General features: G+C 32.1%; 3 protein-coding genes across 3 annotated transcripts; 1 reads left to right on the top strand and 2 right to left on the bottom strand.

The window, feature by feature from the left end:
* The first annotated feature begins 1,257 nt into the window (after positions 1-1,257).
* On the top strand, positions 1,258-4,687 carry LOC106761177 (protein MCM10 homolog). The gene is made up of 11 exons (XM_014644696.2): positions 1,258-1,489; positions 1,589-1,760; positions 1,873-1,947; positions 2,046-2,283; positions 2,379-2,503; positions 3,319-3,352; positions 3,439-3,485; positions 3,598-3,747; positions 3,865-3,929; positions 4,020-4,089; positions 4,184-4,687. The coding sequence occupies exons 1-11, from the start codon at positions 1,405-1,407 to the stop codon at positions 4,344-4,346; spliced, it is 1,224 nt and encodes a 407-aa protein (XP_014500182.1). The 5' UTR covers positions 1,258-1,404; the 3' UTR covers positions 4,347-4,687.
* Positions 4,688-5,782: 1,095 nt separating this feature from the next.
* Positions 5,783-10,006, bottom strand: LOC106760789 (beta-galactosidase 13-like). The gene is made up of 17 exons (XM_022781100.1): positions 9,707-10,006; positions 9,508-9,603; positions 9,298-9,410; positions 9,138-9,204; positions 8,956-9,048; positions 8,726-8,869; positions 8,551-8,645; positions 8,352-8,457; positions 8,054-8,257; positions 7,792-7,959; positions 7,523-7,701; positions 7,320-7,429; positions 7,127-7,236; positions 6,911-7,018; positions 6,722-6,826; positions 6,412-6,557; positions 5,783-6,307 (listed from the first exon to the last, which is right to left on the bottom strand). Exons 1-17 carry the CDS (start codon positions 9,923-9,925, stop codon positions 5,839-5,841), a joined length of 2,532 nt encoding a protein of 843 aa, XP_022636821.1. The 5' UTR covers positions 9,926-10,006; the 3' UTR covers positions 5,783-5,838.
* Positions 10,007-11,988: 1,982 nt separating this feature from the next.
* On the bottom strand, positions 11,989-12,893 carry LOC106760790 (heavy metal-associated isoprenylated plant protein 26). Its single transcript, XM_014644217.2, has 2 exons — positions 12,721-12,893; positions 11,989-12,539 (listed from the first exon to the last, which is right to left on the bottom strand). Exons 1-2 carry the CDS (start codon positions 12,799-12,801, stop codon positions 12,156-12,158), a joined length of 465 nt encoding a protein of 154 aa, XP_014499703.1. The 5' UTR covers positions 12,802-12,893; the 3' UTR covers positions 11,989-12,155.
* Positions 12,894-13,462: the final 569 nt, after the last annotated feature.

Raw genomic sequence — 13,462 nt, forward strand, 5'->3', positions numbered from 1 at the left:
TTCTCAGGTATAGAAAGAGGTGCCCAGAAGCCAGTTTTTTCTTTACACAAACTTTTCTTTTATACTACTCTTACACCAATAGATGTTAGCCATTTGAGACAAATTTGGTTTTTCTTCCACTATTTTTTTGTATTCTGTTATTATTCATTGTTAGTGTTTTCTTCACATTTGTCTTACTTTTACGCAATGACACTATTCTTAGCCATACAAAATTATAAGAGCCACATATCCTCATTTATTTTTTTTTGCCTACTTTATCTAAATTTACTCAATACATTTCAAAATAGAATATTTCACTCTTCTAAAAAAAAAATATAAAATATTTATTTTACATTTAAATATCATATACTTTTTATCTCACATCCTTTTTATTTATTTTAACGATTTAAATGCTCCATTTTTTATAGATTAAAGTTCAACTAAATTTTTAAAAATAAATTGTTTCCTTATTTAAATATAAAGTGTGATATAGGATAAATTGTTAATTTTTTCATAATTTTTTAAAACTTATAATTTAACATATATAATCAATAACTTAGTTATTTTTGAAAAGTTATATCTTTGATTATATTTTTAATTTATAAAACGTAAATATGAAGTTATATTTAAGAAATTAAGTATTTTTTAAATTAATATGTTATTGACAAATATGTCAAATTTAAAAGAGTGACACCCTGTTAAATACATTTATTTTACATGATACCATATCATTAATTTGTAAAATGATACAATGTGAATAAAATTATTAGTGGGACCCACAAATATCATTTCAGTGTCAAAATATTATTATTCAATTTAAATGTGAATTTAATTAAAATTTATTCAAAATGTATTTTTTATTTATTTTCATGGTGTTATAAGCCGTTGTTCTGAAAGGTAAATTGTTGGTTTTCTTAACAACTTCTTTAAAAGGTATGTTAATTGTTTGATGTTTTAAATTCTATTTATATATAAAAATTAAATTTGACAATAGTTTTATTATTAAGTAATATCGCAAATTAATGAGTTGGATTTTCATTAATTTAATTTCGTTAAAAAAAACTTTCAAGGTATATTTTACATTTATCCCTTTATTTATTTTCGTTTTTTTATCTATTAATATTAATAGTCAAGAATAAATTTATATTATAAGTCAAATGGCTGATTATAAATTTAATATATAATTTATATTAAAATATTTATTTATTAAAACATTTAAAAATACTTGTTTGTCATAAATTTGACATATTTGTAATGTAGGAAAAAAACGCGAATCCCTTGAAGAAGAAGAGGGAAGAGCATGAGCAAACTTATAATTGAATTGAATTCCCTCCAAAATCAAAATCACCAAAACCCTAACCCTTTTTCTCTTATCTTCTCTTGTTGTATTGTGATCTGTGTCGCAGAGGCAGAGCATTAGTCACCATGGCAAGCCACGAAGACGACCTCGATCTCCTTCTCTCTCTTCAAGACAGAGTTCCCGACACTCCTCCCGCTTCTCCCACACCAGGTACCATCATCACTATCACAAGCATTTTTTTTTCTTTTCTTTTCTTTATGCATTTTTCGTTCCTTTGTTTCCTTCTCCTTATCATGTAATTTATTGCAGGTTACCTTTCCGATGACGAATCGCTCAACCAAAGGGACAAACCTGACATGTCCGTATTCAAAAACGCCGTTCAAGATTGTCTTCCCTACGACCCCCCCAAAGCGCTCAAACCAACTAATAAACCTGTTACTGACGATTCCCAGCTTGAAAAGTTTTCAGGCCTTCGCATTAAGTACGATTCGCCTTATTTTCATTTCACCTATTCACTATTATGTCTACTTGTTAATTAACGGCTCCAACTGAACTGCACTTTATTCTCTCCATCTGTTTTCGGTTCTGACTAGGAACCAATTGTTTACTCCTGCGGAGTTGAAGGAACAATTTTCAGACATTCGCTTTGTTAGGTTATCTGTTATCAAGTAATCTTCTTTGCCTTCTCTTCATGAATAAATCGTTTAATATTTTTAGTTAGTATCAAAGATTGGAATTCTTATGGTTTTTGATGTGGATTGTTCAGGAATTCGTTGATTGGAGACAATGTCTCTGGAAATTGGGCCACGGTTGGTGTTTTGACTGAGAAGGGGAGTCAGAAGACGAGTTCAACGGGGAAAAGCTTTTCTATATGGAAAATTGGGTGTCTGGATGAATGTACCATTTCTCTTTTCTTGTTCGGAGATGCTTATCAGAGGAACATGCAAGAGCAAGCGGGAACGGTCTTTGCACTGTTTAACTGTGCTGTTCGCAAGGATAATGCGGTATTGAATTGATACGAGTAGCGTCGGTTTTTCAGTTTGGGAATAAAAGTTTGCCATAAGTTTTCTAATCTTTCTGATTTTCACTGTTTTTGCAGGGCAATGGTTTTTCTTTGAGTATATATTCCACCAGACAAATTGTGAAGATGGGCACCTCTGTTGATTACGGGGTTTGCAAAGGGAAGCGAACAGACGGGATGGCTTGTACGCTGGTCATAAATAAGTACGTAAACAGCTGCGTTTCTTTTCATGATTATCTTTTCATTCGATGGTGTGATGTCACAATAGTTTCTATTATTATATTTTTTTTATTTTAATTCTGTGAACCGTGTCGTCCGATATTTTAAGGAGTTACTTATGGTCATTTTCTTTTATTTACATTTTTTCCTACGAGTGAACGTGCCTGTTTTAAATTGCAATTTGGCAGTGTGTCCAAGTACCTTAAACTTGAGAAGAACATTTCACTTTTCACTCTGACAAATAAAACACGAGGAAGTACACAACCTTTAGGATTAATAGAGAATATAAAGCGACAGTTTTTAAGGGTGAAAAAGATAAGGTGAATCAGGCTAGGTGTTGTTGCAGAATTTATTTTCAATGTTTGAAAGATGCATTTGAAGGAAAATATTATCTAGGGTGAAGTTTAGAAAATGAAGAGCAGTGTGGGTGAATTAATGTTTTAGGCCTTTTGTAAGGTATCTCCCCTTCAATAATAATCTATGCTCTTTTTTTAGGATTCAGTTTACTAAATTCACATTTGCCAAGCATGAGCAATATTAGTTATTTCATGAATCCATGTACTTTTTATAATTTCCTTTTATTAATTTGTTTTTATTGAGTATATCACGTTTAATATTAAAGGACTTGCCCATAAAACTATCCAATAAGGTGTACTCGTTGATAAAGGAACTATGAAATATCATCAAATGTGTGGTGATATCTTTGTCATTGATACACTTCCTTCTAAACCATCTTTCTGACAGTATCATAGTTTTTGTCAAAAACCTATTTCATAATAGTTGATCTTTGTTATTTCAGACGTCATGGGACATATTGCAAATATCATAAATCAGTGAGTAGCCTTTAATTCTTGTAAGTTTTCTTGTTTATTCTGTTGTAGCGAGGATATTAGTTTCACTAACTAGAAACATAATGCAGAAAGCATCAGAGAAATATTCCACTATGCGAAGTGAACTCATGGGAGGGTGCGTATTTAGTTCTTTCAAGGTCAATTTCTTATTGCTAGTGTAAAGCTTGTTCTTAACTTGTTTGATTTCAACTGTTGTGACATTTAAACACGTGTTCTTTTGTTAGCAGAAACTTAAGAACAGCGTTTAGGCCTAAGTCTAGGGATCACCTCAAATCAGAAGGAATTTACTTAGTTGACCCCCTTGCTGACAAAACAAACTTGAAGAATTCTCGGCCAGTGAAACTATTGTCCACGGGTGCTCTTAGAAAGGTTTTGAGGTTTGTCTCTTTTATTTCGACCCGAGGGGCACATGCTTACTTATATTAAAGACATTTTATTTTATTTTTCCAGTTGATTCTTTTGAAGTCTAGCATTAATAATAATTTCTGTGCCAGCAATGCAGGAAAAGTAACAACAACTCCTCATTCTCAAGGGATCAGGTTTCTTTCTCAGCTTGCAGGTGATTGGATTACTTATAACTTTAATGCCATTCATTAGTGTATTCATGGTTGATATTGTGTTCTTAACTTACTTTTGCGCATATACTCAGCCATGACGAATCCGAAAGCGAAGAATAAAGGATCAAAGATTACACATGAACAAAAATGCACGGAGAAGAGGTGAGATGAAGAAAACATCCATTCTAGTTTGTCACATCTTATAGACGTCATTGTTAGTGGACGAATATTCCAATTTGACTTATTTTTCTTTTAGGAAATCATCCTTTCCGAATGTGGGATCCTCTTCAGTAGTAGGAAACCAACATTTGGATGGAAAAAGAATAAAATCAGATGACCAGGTTTTGGCTGCTAAAACTCCAAAGCCTTCTGAAAAGATGATTGAATTAGACTTTGTAAGCTCGGACGAAGACTTCTAAATTTTCTATATTGCTCTCAGTCCCAGTTTCACTGTCAAACATCCATGTCGAGCAGAACTGTGTTTCATGAGTAGGAAGTGAAAGCTTTCCGCATGATGGTATCATATATGGGGTAGCGTATGGTAGTGACCCTATCTATAATTACTGTCAACATGTCAAATTATTTAGAACTATGGTTGAATTGATGTTAAAAAAATGGATAAACGGAAGTAGAGTAGAAAGTAAGCACTACCATTATTTAAATTTTGTAAATTAAGGTTGGAATGGGATTAGTTCTACTTCGTTTTCTTTGTCAGGAGATTTTTTGAAATGATTTAATTTTTATGTTCATTTTGATATAATATGGCACTTGATGGTTAATTTATTGTGCTTTAAAAGGAATATCAAATTCACCGGATTGCTCAATGTACACAAATGATAGTTATTGTTATGTTATGTCTACATACATTTGATGCATGGAGAGGTGATGATAAACACGTCTTCATCGATTTTCTGTATTAAAGACATATATGAAAATAAAATAAATGAATAACTTTTATATTTGTATTTTAATCTTATTTTTTAGTGTTTGATTATTTACTAATTTCCTTTCAATTATATATGCAAGTTAACTGATGAATTAATTAAAAGTTAGAGACTAAATTCGTAAAAGTGATTAACTAAGAACTGTTACTTTTTTCCTCAAAAATATATTTAATACATTAGGAAACGATACTATATTAATAGCAAGCTACACTTCACTTATTTCAAGGACTACCTCTTTAGAAGATAGACCTGCACTTTAATTATTATTTTCTTAGTGTATTTTTTTTCCAAATAAAAACAAAAAGATAAGAGAACTTGTATTATAACATTATTTAAGTTTTAAACTTCTTATTGAAAAAATCATTAGAGGTGTAACGAGAGGGTGGATATATATAAAATCCCTTATTATGTACTCTTATAATATATTTTTTTGGATCTTGAAATAATATTATTAGTCTAGTCATATATTTTTATTATTTATTTTGAAGTATGAAACCTTTTTTATTGTTATGTTATATATTTAAATTCTCTTTTACTCAAATTTCTAATAGATGTATTATTGGATATATCGAATCGTAAGTTTTTTTTTTTTTTAATTGGGATGATTATTTGATAACTTATACCAATACTCATTTAATATTTAAAGATTGATGTAATAATATAATTGTAAAAGTCAAAGTGAATTAATATTTTCAACATGAAAAGTTAAGTAGTAAGAATGTAATTTATCAATTTTGACATATATAGTAAATACACATAAAGATAACATTAAAATGATTTAAAGATGAAGCAAAATATGAATTTTGTGAACAAAATTGAATGGTGAAACTTTTATTGCGAGATACATAATGGATAATGTAATCATTGAATTCAAGTATGATACCAAAAAAATAATGATAAAATTTGAGCTCTTGGATTCTATTTGACAAAATCAAACCAACCATCTTGGATTCATTTATTAATTGATCTAAGAACATCTCACTTGGATTGCAAGGGTTTTCACCAATATTTCTGGGCATGGATCCACACCATTTTGGTTGAATAAAGCACGATTTAATGCAACTGAGCAAGTTTCTTTGCCTAAGCATTCTTGCTCCACGATTTGCTTGGTAGCAGCAGCATTACAAGTTCCTAAAATATACTCTCCACAATAACCACTTGGATTGCCAAAACTGGCAAACTCAACAGTCATAATCTTTTTCCCAGGTGCGCACATTAGTGAGGCTTGGGGTCCAATGTATGGCACAATAGGATGAAAATTTCCTCTTCTGGACACCCATGAATTCACATTGGCAGGGTCGTTCTCTGCAATGAAACTGCAAATTGTGTCTCTATTCACGTTCAAGATCTCAACTTGTAATGGAGCCAATGGTTCCTCTTCAAATATAACAAGCAAGTTGTCTTGTGGGTTAAGAAAAGATCTTGGGATGTGGAACCTGAATGAGTGGTACAAGTTAAAAAATGTTCAACACAATACTCATTTTTAGTGTTTAAAAAGACTAAGAGAAAAGTTTTCATTTATAGGGAGTGGTTTGCTTACTCTGATTGTGTGGGCTTTCCAAGTGGGGAGAGGAAACTCATCCAGTGACGACCAATACTATTACCATTGATCCACATCATTCCTTTGCCCATTCCAGTCATCCTGATGGCAACTGGACCTGTTCCCTCTGGAGTGGCAAATCTTGTCTGTAAAATAAATACATGATATCGTAAAAGAGAAAGAAATATAATATATATATATATATATATATATATATATATATATATATATATATATATATATAACGTATAAAAATTTAAAGTGTTCCTTAAATATCATAATTCGACATAGGACGTGCGATAAATCTTACCCTATACCAGGTGAGAGGGCGTGGGATTGGACTGAGTGGNTTCCATTTTGCCTTTAATGATCCTTCATCACTGAAAACTTTCATGCCTTCACCCCTNAGTCCAACCTATAAATTAAAATTAATTGCTTTAGTTATGTCACTGTAACATGATGAAACACAATTTTACTATCGAGTTATAATTTAACTAACCCGATGACCCCACGTATTGGTAGTGATATCAAGTGTTCCTGTGTTGAGAGCGATGATGGATATGGACTTGGGTCCTGCGTATCTATGTTCCATGTAAGCTCCACTNTCCTGTATATTCAAATTTGAAAGGATGAAACAACATTATTTTTTTATACTCAATGAAACTTGGATAGATGTTCACTAAACACAAAAGAAGAAAAACATGAAGTCTCATACAGGCAATCCAACTGTGCCAGCGAGGATGGAAATATAGTTGGTTCCAACTCTTAGTTGAACTGGTCGTTGAAAATCAAAAGATTTTTCTTCATGAGTTCCATGAGCAGTTCCTAACACATAATAATCAAGACATTGACATTAGAAATATGTCTCTTCACCCTTATGTCATGTTTTATTAACTTGTTATCCTTACCAACGAGGTCTCCATTTACAAATGCAACCATTGTGTGTCCGAGACTCATAACACGAAGAATTGGGAGAACTCCAGGCTTTATTGGCAAGTCTTCTGGAGCCAACTCAAAGCTACAGTGAATTAAAGGGTCAAAACTTAAAGACATCAAACTTATAAAATTTTGCAAAACAAAATAATTAAACAATATGGTTACACAAACTCACCTGGTGGTGTACCAAGCATAATCAGTAGTGTCCTTGAGCAAACTGTAAAGCTCTGCCGGAAGTTTTTGGTACATATCCATTTTTTTAGCTGTTGGGATGGCCTCATTGAACATCTCCCATTGGAAATTGTTTGCAATTGGAGATCTCTCGTAGTTCCTCGAATTATGTTGTGAAACAATCTAATACATGTACNATTTGTGAGTGAAATACCCATTTATAAATTGTATGTGATAACATATTGGAAATGAGCAAACAAGTTAGTTAATTACACTTTGTGTGTTGTAGACTAAAGTCTTGCAATCAGGGAGGACACTAATGGAATGTGGAGGCAAAAAGTAGTTAGTNCCCCTGAAGTTAATAGTGGCTGCATCTGTTGTGTGGTTGTTGGTTATGAAAGCAGCACACAGGTTTGTTCCAAGCTTCTCAAAGGTTCTAATCTGTATGACATATATACCAATTTAGTTTATCTTGATATTTTTTATGGCACTACCTTATCTGTATGTAGCATTCAAAATAATGTCAAATGCTTACCTCATGAAATTCGTTCAACTTTTCTACATTGGGATCGCCACCAAGGATAGCCTTCCTGCAAAGGAGCACAGCTTTATGAACATCTCTTAAATGACTCCATTTTGGTTCTCTTTGTAAACCGTATTCATCAAGTGGGGCCTCATCATAATAACGAGTTGTGGTAAAAGCAGAACTGGTTCTACCAAAGTTTGTTCCTCCGTGGTACTACAAAAGTTACACATCAAGTTACAAATTTAAGAAAAATAGTTGTTGTCATAAATTCTATCAGTACAATAAGATTTAGTTGTGAGAGAAACACCATATAGTAGTTGACTAAATTTCCACCCTTGGAGAAAAATCGAGCAATTGAAAATGCAATATCTTCTGCGGATCTTTGGGATGGTGGATCTCCATGTACTCTGTACCTGAAGTTCAAGATTGCCAAATAAAAGGTATTATTAGGGGTGCTCATGATTTTGAAGTTCTTCACTAAGGAAAAACTTTCAGTCATTTCTTACTGAGCAGTCCAATTCTCTGTCCATATGGCTGGTTTGTATGGTTTGTTTGGTCCTGAGAATGTATCACCGCAATGTCTTCCATTACAAGCATTGATCTGAAAATGATATCACAAGATGTCAAGATAAGATGAAATAGAATTTATGGCTATGATACAACTAATGTGTCATGACTTACCACTGGATCAGGTGCATCTCTTTGCTTGCACATGACCCATGGAACTCCAACATCCAATGCTACTGCCATGTTTGCAGCCCATTGGACATAACTGACTCCCTTCTCCTCGTATGCAAGTTGAATGTGGTTGTACTCATTCTCAATCTGTAACCATTGAATAGTGCTACATGTTTACATACATTCAATACTCAAATAGAAATTAAACACATGGTTAATTACAAAATCAAGACCTGAGCTAAGATGATGGGGCCTCCTTGGGGAGCAAAGAGCTTCTCATCTTTCATCATTTGTACAATCTTTGTCACGAATGCTTGCATGTGTTGCTTTAAATGAAAGAAATTTTAATGTTAATGCTTAAATTATGTATTCAATTTTCATGTTAAAGGATTTATATACAGAGGATTAATAATACCTTATAAGGCTCGTTATCAGAGCGGAATATGATATTAGGAACCTCTCTAAGCCAATATGGAAGTCCTCTATTGAACATATTAGGAACGAGAGTAAGGTTGAGAATAACATAGACAATTAATCATATATTTGAAAATCATATTAATTAATATATATTGTACCCGTGGTTCCACTCGGCTTGGATGAAGGGTCCAACCCTGAGAGTGACAAACATTCCATGCTCTTGAACAAGCTTAATAAACTTCACCAAGTCGTAATTACCTTCAAAGTTGAACTGCATATTGACAGAAAAAAAAAAAACATTTTCACCAAACCCCCTTTGAGTTTTATGGTCTTAAAAGAGTTGAATCAAAAGACAACAATTAATTCACCTGTCCTTGTATGGGCTCATGAGCATTCCAAAACACGTAGGTTTGGATGACATTTATGCCTCCACGTCTTGCATTATCAAGAAGGACAGGCCACATCTGCATTATTATGTAAAGATATGTGTGATGAACAATAATTTTTTTTTTCTCTTTAAATGAAAAAATACAATATTATAATATATCTATGATGAAAATAACTTACATCTGGTGTGCTTCGTGTATAGTGGATGGAACCAGAAAAGAGTAGCTCACGCCTTCCGTTGATGAACATTGACTTACCATCGTAAGTTACATTATGAGCAGTCATGTGACGACCATACCCGCCTTTATGATGACCGCGTCCATGTGCCACAATCACAATGGTGGAAACCAAGGCCATGAGGAAAAGGGCACGAGCCATGGTGTTATTGGTGTGTTCCATCCTTTTTATTTACTCTTGCATGAGAATTGAAAGGAGATTTTGAGTGAGCCAATGCAAGGTTCCTCCTTCTCAGGTAGAGAGAAAGAGGTACCCAGAAGCTAATTTGCTAGTTACATCAACTTTTCTTTTATACTACTCTCACACCAATAGGTGTCAACCTTTGAGACAAAATTGCATTTACACAAACTTTTTTTGTATTGTTTTACCATTCAATGGTAATGCTTTATTCTTTTTAACCTTATTTTTATGTGATGATGTTATTTTTGGCATATTGAAAGAATCATGTTTCGTTCAAACTATCTAAATTTACTCACCACCTTTTACAATAGGAGATTTTATTGTTCAAAAAACCAAACACTTTTGATAGATGAATTCAAATTGGTTATTATTATTATTTTATTTTTACACATTTATTGTATTTAATGTTTTTAATTTGTCTTTTGACACTTTTTCTTTTTTCTAGACTAAAATCCAACTAAATTATTTAAAATAAATTCCTTTCTTTTTTAAATATAAATTATGGTACAGGATAAATATTTTATTTATTATAATTGTTATAATAGTTATAATTAAAGTTATCATTTAGAATGAGATGATTCTAACTAAATAAAGGTGAATGACAAGTAATTTGTATATAATATCTAATTAAGAACTTAGTTTATTATTTTTGTTGTTATATCTTTAATCTATAAGACTTAAATCTAAAGTTAAATATAAGAAATTTAAATTTAAGTACCACTTATATTAATAAATTGTCGAGAAATATGTCGAATTTGAAGGTGAATTTTAATTTATGCGTACTTAATCAAAATATATTGGAAATGTACATTTTTTTAATCTCATTGTGTTTCTTTAATAATTTATTTAAAAGGCATGGTTAGTTTTTTGATGTTTCAAATTTAAAATACCTCCAACGAAGAATGTATAAGAATTAAATTTGATAATATTTTTACATAATTAATTAATATACTCAAATTAAAGAGTAAGATTTTAATCCAAAGATGTTCGTTAAAAAAGAAAAACTTTAAGGACATATTTTATTTTCAGCTATTTATCTATTTTCATCTGGAAAAAACTTTTAAAGGAAAAACTTTGGAATAATTATAGTTTTGTTCTGGAATTCGCTGATTGGGGATACTTTGTCTGAAAATTATTGATTGTGAATGGGAGTCCGAAGCACAGTTCAACAAATAAAAACTATTGTATATAGAGACTTTCTAAATTCTCTTTTCTTGTGTGAAAATGCTATTAGACTGTTTTCTAAATTCTCACACTTGAAACACATAAATTCAAAATTAAAATAACGTTTGGTTTAAAACCACATTACAAATATCTAGATATTTTGTTTTACATGATTATTTAAAGTAAATAAATTGTCACTTAAACAACAAATTTATTTCGTGGTATATAACAAAATATTGCTAATTATTTGAAATTATGAACAAAATATATAAATTCAAATATTTGCAACATTTCTCAAAACAAAAATTATGTTCAAAAATAATAAGAAACCAGTTTTATCACACATATCCTTAAACTTTTTTTTTTTTTACATATTTAAAATATATAAATGATAAGAGGATTAGATATGTCATACTAAGGAGTGGCCGAGCTTGATTTGCATTAAAAGGATCTTGACTGACCAAATTATTTTTCACATATATAAAATAATAAATAATGATAAAATATTTTCTCTAATTTTAATATATTTTATATATTTATTCTTTTCAAAACGTCTGTATATTTATTTTGATATTTATAAAGATAAGTAAAGATGAGTCACTCATATTAAGTATAAATGACAATAAATGAACTATAAATGAAAATAGTTAAAAAATAATTGATAACATGAAGGTTTGATCATCCATTAACACTTCAATAACAGATAAATAACAAATAATTCATAAATGCATGAAGTATGGTTTAAAAAACAAAAGATTATGTCAATGGTCTTCCTTTATGAATTGATAATTAAAGCAAGATCCCTGAAAAAGAAAGAATAAAGAAACTTTTACAGCAAAACTAAAGACCTACACTGACTAGTTGAAGAGCTAATTAGCATAGACTCAACTCAATCAGTGAATTACTAGTTAATTAGTATCCATTAAGAGTAAAATTTGATTGAACACAGATTCTGAAAACCAAAATCTTAATATACAATGAAGTCGAAAGCAGATAGATACAATGGAATAGAAAAGTTTGGGAACATCAAAGGGCAAAAGAAAGAGCATCACATAACGACACAAGCGGAGGGGTTCTCGTCGCTGAAGGCGGTGGTGTAGCGGACCTCGGTGGAGCTGGCACGTGCCAGATGGGAATAGTGAGAGGCATCGGTGTTTCGCACGTAGCCGGAGGGGGCTTTCTTATCGTACACCCCGGGTGCGTAGGGGTGCTCAACGACGTCGTAGGGGACGTATGGCCAGAGCTCTGCTTTCTTACCTGTGCGGTGAGCGATGCGGGCCACCACCTTAGAGGCCTCCACGTAGCCCACCACCGTCACTTTGTTGGCCTTCCGATCCACGTCCACCTGGTTCACGCCTTTCATCCCCTCCACTGCTTTCTTCACTTTCCTCTCGCACCCTTCGCAGTCCATCTTCACTTTCACCTCCACCGTCTGATTCATTCATACATATATATACATAAATACAGGCACAGTCATCTCAGTTCCTATTTCCATCGCCTCATTAACTAACAATACTACCATACCAATAATAATATATAACAAACTCAACTTAATTAATCTCTCCTACGTGGATCTGATCTCATCTCATGCTAAATTAACAATCGACGATTACCTGCAACTGCTTGCGCTTCTTCAGTTTCGAACCGCCGCTGGAGCAGTCGAAGAGCTCGGAGATGTGATCCAGAGCACCCATTTTTCACTTCAAACCAAAGGAATCCAGAAAGATTTTGTGATGAGTAAAGGACTTGAGACAAAGCTAAGGTTAGTGAGAGACCACTTTATAATCAAGCATTGAATCTGAGGCGCGGGTGATATCAGGAGGATGAAATGTGGGAGGACACGTGTCCTTCTCTTCATTTGGACGGTGATGATTTTAGGGGATCCATGACCGCCCAAGGCAAAAAAACACAGACAAGAGTGTCCGTTGAAACCCTTGTTTTGGAGTGAGTGAGCTAGAACAGGATGGGCCCCACCTAATTCCAATTCCAATAATTACGATAATCACAATCACTTAATCTCAACAACGTGGCGGGACCACTGTCCCAACCCCACAACACAATTAACTATCTTTAACTTTATAATAAACTAAAACCAGTAATTGGTATCTTACTTATTGAAACAATCTTGTTTAGTAAGTAATTTGTTATTTGATATGAATACAAACATTTAATCATTTATTCAAATAAAATAAAATACATAAATAAGAATATATATTTATAAATATATTTCATTGAAAATTAAGAGCATTAAATATATATATATATATATATTATTTGGTATAATTTAAAACATGTATCAAATTAACAATAATCATATTACTTTTCATCATTGTTAACAAAATATTATCATTTTCC

This window comes from Vigna radiata, chromosome 5, assembly GCF_000741045.1.
Source record: "Vigna radiata var. radiata cultivar VC1973A chromosome 5, Vradiata_ver6, whole genome shotgun sequence".
Lineage (NCBI taxonomy): Eukaryota > Viridiplantae > Streptophyta > Magnoliopsida > Fabales > Fabaceae > Vigna > Vigna radiata.

Coding starts and splice junctions, on each gene's coding strand:
- LOC106761177 (XM_014644696.2), top strand. CDS start 1,405: ATGGCAAGCCACGAAGACGACCTCGATCTCCTTCTCTCTCTTCAAGAC. Junction 1,948..2,045: donor GTTAGGTTATCTGTTATCAA/GTAATCTTCTTT, acceptor TGGATTGTTCAG/GAATTCGTTGATTGGAGACA. Junction 2,284..2,378: donor CTGTTCGCAAGGATAATGCG/GTATTGAATTGA, acceptor CTGTTTTTGCAG/GGCAATGGTTTTTCTTTGAG.
- LOC106760790 (XM_014644217.2), bottom strand. CDS start 12,801: ATGGGTGCTCTGGATCACATCTCCGAGCTCTTCGACTGCTCCAGCGGC. Junction 12,540..12,720: donor AGAAGCGCAAGCAGTTGCAG/GTAATCGTCGAT, acceptor TGAATGAATCAG/ACGGTGGAGGTGAAAGTGAA.